The sequence below is a fragment of the Lactuca sativa genome, chromosome 5 (assembly GCF_002870075.4).
Source record: "Lactuca sativa cultivar Salinas chromosome 5, Lsat_Salinas_v11, whole genome shotgun sequence".
Classification (NCBI taxonomy): Eukaryota; Viridiplantae; Streptophyta; class Magnoliopsida; order Asterales; family Asteraceae; genus Lactuca; species Lactuca sativa.
Window position 1 is genome coordinate 122,198,809 of NC_056627.2, and position 5,867 is coordinate 122,204,675.

The following is a 5,867-nucleotide window of genomic DNA, read 5'->3' on the forward strand; positions in this document are numbered from 1 at the left end:
ACGAAAAACATGCACAGCCACACTTTTTCAATTAACATACGGTATTCAAGTCTATGCATTGGATGGGAATTTCAGAATGTCTACTCCGAACGCACAAGAAAGTCTATATAATTTTTGAAAATATGTGATTATGCTAGGAAGCTTGAAATGCCTGCATTGGGCATGGGGAAATTTCCCTTCAGCATACCATGGTCGATACATGCGAGTGATCATCGATATGCAACAAATATACTTGAAGCAGTAACCTCACCTCACATTGGATCTAACATGCATTATTTGGTTCTTCCGTTTAGTGATTCGCTTAATGATATTAATGTTTTAATTTCCTTTTATGTCCTTAAAGTTTTTAACTTACTTATTTCTTATTTCAATTAATGAAATTTATTATCTAAATGAAATTGTTAAAATAAAAAAATAAAAAAATAAAAAACAAGATAAATATAGCATTACATGGCAAACCATTCCATGTCTGTGTGTGACAAAAAGAAGAGGAAATGCATGGTAAAAATGGAAAGTAGGAAATATGGGGTAAAAATAAAATAATGCTGGGAAAGATGGGTCTAAGAACTCACAAGACTTGGGAGACAATGTGGTACTAAAAAAATGAATCGGAGTAGAGTAGCAACAACAGAACATCATTTCCCTGACTTTGTATATGAAAAAAAAAAAAACGCAGGATCCCCTATAAGTTAGTTGATTGGGAGAATTAAACAGTAAATTAAAAAGTATGTAGATAATAAAAGGCATTGTTTTGTTTCAGGTGGGTCTTATTCAATAAAATCCCCATGTTTAACAAAAGCAGCAATCATGGATAGAAACATACAAAGAGCAGTGAACAGAAGAAGGTTATGTCTTATAATAAACAAACAGGAAAAGCAGAAATACAGAAAGCTTATTGGATGGCAGAAGTAGGAAGTGTTTTACTTATTACTTGGTCCACCAGTGAAGGAAGTCCTTACGCCTGTTGATCTTCTTCTGCAGCTGAAGAAGGCCGTACAAGAGGGCCTCGGCTGTGGGGGGGCAGCCAGGGACATAGATGTCGACGGGGACAATCCTATCGCAGCCACGCACAACAGAGTAAGAGTAGTGATAGTATCCCCCTCCATTTGCACAGCTTCCCATCGATATCACCCACCGTGGCTCAGGCATCTGATCATACACCCTGCCACACCACAGTCACTTTTTTTTTTAACATCACATCATATATATTCTATTTCTATTTCTACAACAAAATATGCAACTGCTTGTGCTTTTAAAAACACACCACCACATTGCTAATACCACCCAACTATCTCCCAGGCTATTACTATTATACTATTATTTTTCAAAAACAACACATATGTCCTTCAATACAACCTCTGCTGCATGTTAATCTGAGCTTACCCAACTTCAATTCAATCATTCCATTTCTCTTCTATCCATTCAGTTCCGATTTACCATTCTACTAATAGCCCTAAGCACAATACATATTTTTAAATTCACGCAACACCAAAACTTTGTCTTTCTTAATTATGAAATCAACTAATTCAGATAAATACATATTTAATTATTTTAGACTATTAAATGATGTTGTCAAGCAATATATTCCACAGCTTTGTATGCATTGCTGCCTCTACAAAAAGTTAAAATTAAAGGGCCGGAAGAAATATAATAAAAGCAGTTCTAGAAAGTAACACCTGGGGTATACACATATTGTACAATTAGTTATAACTTTTGTGAATTTCAGCAGCAAAATAGGAAACAAAAAAGGTTTATAGTTATTATGCCATCTATGATATCTCTATGTTTTGTACAACATTTAAACTGAAGTTTTTAATATTGAAAAAGATATATATATATATATTATTGGGGCTTTCCGCATAGAAAATGTCACAAAATTAGGGTAAAGACCGAATAACAAGTAATTTTATGTTTCCATATGAGTATGTTATCTTCTACAAAAATGATTATCAAAGAAAACTTTTAACTACTTACTTATTTCCCATTTTGAGCTAAACTATGGGGCGCCAGCCCCTCCTAATGACAATAAACAACAGCACATCATCTCTCACCGTTACGTTATAAGATTCATAAGAGCTCCCAAAAGTTCTCTTTCAAACTCGACTATTTCTTAAGCCTCTTTTTCTCTCCCCAAAGGCCCAAACTCAAATTAAAATAAGATTCTTGATTCACTTGATAGAGCTTGTGCAAACTCAATTCTAACTCTTCATGTCTAGTTTGCTTTTGTAAAAAAAAAAAAAAAAAAAAAAAAAAAAAAAAAAAACAAGGGATTATTAAGTCGCTGAATTGTGTTCCTTTTAGTGAACTAATACCAACATACATAGAAAAAATAAGTTAGCTTAATTGGTGGAACTATAGACAACAACCGTTTTCTAAATATACTGATAGAATAATTTGCAAGCCTTTTAAAAGATTCATTGATTCAACGATATGCAATCTGTGAGTAAATTACTTAAAATCTACCAAGCACATTGATCAAAAGTGATTACTACCACTTCAAGATGCAAAGGCACAGCCATACCATATCTCCTTTGATTTTGATTATAAAATATCACATAAACAATTTCAAAACAACCATCTCCTTAACTTCAAATGGAAGCAGAGGTTCATCCACCAAAAAAGAAAGGAATAAGCTATCATTAAAAAGAATTTTTTTAAAAAAAATATTTATTTTTATTCAGGTTTCAGGCAATCTAAATTACCCAAACCTAAACTACAAATGAACTAGGTCAGGTGATTGAAGGATTTGACCCGATTAATGAACTTCCCTTCAAAATTAATAAAGAAAATGAATGAAAAAGACATAATAACTTTGCTGCAGGTTAAGGGGTGTCAGTAAAAATACTATCCATTGGCATGGCTGTCACAAATCACAATAAATAACATCCAACTAAGATCATGGCTACTATAGAAACTTGATGCATTCTTGATCACAGACAAATACACATCATCACTTACAATAACCAGCCAAGGATTCAAGCAGCACAACCAAAACCTAACATCAAAATCGGTTCCTATTAAGCCTCTAGAACAAAGTGATAGTGAGTACTTGTTTGTGGTTGCCATCATGATAGAACAGCTCCACAAGCATAAACCCTAGAAGTCCAAAAAATACGATATAGCCTTGATTTATATATGCTAATCATTTCCATTCAAAATAATTACCAAACCAAGATTTGAAGTCTGAGGGATTTCTTCACAATACAGATATATGAACACATCAAACATATGAGAGGGTAAGAAGGGCGTACTTTCGAAGAGCAGGAGCCATCTTGTTGGTGAGAGTGCCGGCAACAATCATACAATCAGATTGCCTCGGGCTAGGCCTGAAAATGATCCCAAACCTATCCAAATCGTACCTAGCAGCGCCAGTGTGCATCATCTCGACGGCACAGCAAGCAAGGCCGAAGGTCATAGGCCAGATAGATCCACGACGTGCCCAGTTCATTAGATCGTCCACCTTGGAGATCACGAACTCCGCCGTCTTTGATAAACCTTCCGGGGAAGCCGTTGAAGGTGGACCTGGTCGAGAGTAGGGCGCCGGGGAGGAGAAGCCTTCCGCTAACGCCGGGACGGTTGTGTGGATCGATGCGGCGGCTCTTTGGGAAGAGGCCAGCAGAGCGAGGCGGTGCGATTGCCTGGCAAGGAGAGCCATCGAGACCGATGAGAGAATCGCTGAGTCGAGAGAGAGGGTTTGTGACGATTATTAGATTTTGTTAAGGTTGATAGGGGAAGAAGAGGGTTGTTTAGGTTTGGACGGGTCGAGTCGGCTAAAAATGATCGATAACAGTGGTGTGTTCGTGTTTCAATGAATATCAAATACGTCGCAGGCATCTCCATTTGATTTAAGGACTTTGCATTTCCATTTGATTTAAGACCTTCTAGTTTGGTTAATGACCAAGGAAGTTAAATAAGGTTTCAAATTTGTTCGTAAGGTTTTTTCAGTATATATTACATTAACATGGTTGTTATAACCGTTTAAATATCGTTTAAACGGTTATAACAACCATATTGGCATAATATGTACAAAAAAATACCTTAAAGACCTAATATAAACGATTTGAAAATTTATTACCCTTCTAGGTTATTAACTTAGAAGAGATTAGAGATACAATATTTGTCAGGATACCCTTTTATTTTGACTCTAGTTCTGCCACTGACTGCTATCTAAAATTTATATAATAATATTAAAAGGCATTTAAAAATATGTTTTTTATAATTAATTAAGAGATATATTTGAAAAAAAAAATTAAAACTCTTAAAAAACTAGTGACTAAACTGCATAAATAGTCAATGTGGTTTGTCGAAAATTGTCACTTTGGTCCAAAAATGTTTGGACTAGCACCAGTGGTCCAAAACTTTCATTTTGTTGCGTTTTAGGTCCAATTTGTTCTGATTTTTTTCAAAATGACAGATTTGCCCATGTTAATATGATTTTCTCTTTTCTCTTATTTGTTTTTTCTGACTTTTAGATTTAAAAAAACAAAAAATAAAAATAAAAATTGCTCTCTCTCTCTCTCTCCTAATTTTCAGATAAAAAACAAGAAAATAAAAATAGAAATAAATCTCTCTCTCTTTCTCTCAAGTCGTCTGTCACACCCCCCAAAACCGATGAACGGCGGAAACGTTCTGGGGTGGAGGACGTCATGTACAGTATCACAACAATGCAAAGTAGTAAACAAATAACAACATCATCCATTGTATTAATAGTATAATTTCATATAAGTGTGTTTTGTCAAGTATTATAGACACCAAAAATTATATACATCAAAAATGAAAGAGGAGTCTTGAATGAGCTCCTTCTTCTCAAAACCTGACACATGTACCTGTCTACTGACGACCTGAGAATACAAGTTATTTTGAAAGCGAGTATCAGCTTTAAAGCTGGTGAGATCATAAGTATATTAGTGTCTGTATTTGTATGAAAGCATTTGTAAGATGTACTATGTATGTTTGTAAAAATGTTGTATTTGATTGAACTCTCCTAGAAAACCCTATGGTTTCTACTAACAGTAGCATTCTACCAAGGCATCTAGTATTTGTGTGTGTGTCTCTTGTAAAAGTGTGTATTTTCCCCAAATCCGACTACTATTAACCAAAATATAGTTGTTACATTATTACTTATTGTGTGAATATCACAAAGTAAAAAAGTAAAAGGAAAATGTTATAGTACTGTAATGTAGTAATTAGTAACTACTACTGTACTAACTACCTTATACGTAATGTAAATTTTAAGGTAACATGTGATCGGCCTGTATCTTGCTACCGACTTAGCTGAAAAACGACAATGTAAGATGCCGTAAAAATGACGTTTGGCACCCGTAGACTTGCAAGTCCCACTGTAGCGAGCAGCAAGGTGTAGGATAGTCAATCCACTATAGATCTATACGCAAACTCAATACTCTCCCCAATGAAGGAGATTCTGATACAAAAGCAGTCATGGCAGGTAGTGCCATGCCCTGCTTATTGGCTCACATAAATGTGGTTAATGTATATGAAATGTGATTTGTGTACTAGCTGTATTGTGTGTTCTTTCTCTGTCTAGCTTGTATGTTTGTTTCTCATCATAGTGTCTATAGTTTGTTTCTCATCACTCTGTTTCATGTTTGATTCTCATCATAGTATGTATTGACTCATGTATGAACTGACTCATTGTATGTTTCATTGTTCTAGTAATAGTATCTTCCTAAACTACCCCTATGGTAGCTTACTAGTAAAGTATGAACATGTTTGTATACCTTTGCTACCCAAGGGCATGGAATTGAATGAAAGAAATAACCTTTTATATCTATATACATATACATAATATATAACTAGGATTCAAACGACCTTCGGACAACTAACCTTGATACCCTAAGACCACATCA

At 34.9% G+C, this 5,867-nt stretch overlaps 1 protein-coding gene across 1 annotated transcript; it reads right to left on the reverse strand.

The window, feature by feature from the left end:
- Positions 1–714: 714 nt before the first annotated feature.
- LOC111882440 (NADH dehydrogenase [ubiquinone] iron-sulfur protein 7, mitochondrial) lies at positions 715–3,801 on the reverse strand. The gene is made up of 2 exons (XM_023878807.3): positions 3,252–3,801; positions 715–1,162 (listed from the first exon to the last, which is right to left on the reverse strand). Exons 1-2 carry the CDS (start codon positions 3,653–3,655, stop codon positions 928–930), a joined length of 639 nt encoding a protein of 212 aa, XP_023734575.1. The 5' UTR covers positions 3,656–3,801; the 3' UTR covers positions 715–927.
- Positions 3,802–5,867: the final 2,066 nt, after the last annotated feature.

Bases quoted from the DNA above. Each gene is read 5' to 3' on its own strand.
- LOC111882440 (XM_023878807.3), bottom strand. From the start codon at position 3,655: ATGGCTCTCCTTGCCAGGCAATCGCACCGCCTCGCTCTGCTGGCCTCT. The intron at 1,163-3,251 runs GTACGCCCTTCT...GTGGTGTGGCAG, and splicing joins ATGGCTCCTGCTCTTCGAAA to GGTGTATGATCAGATGCCTG.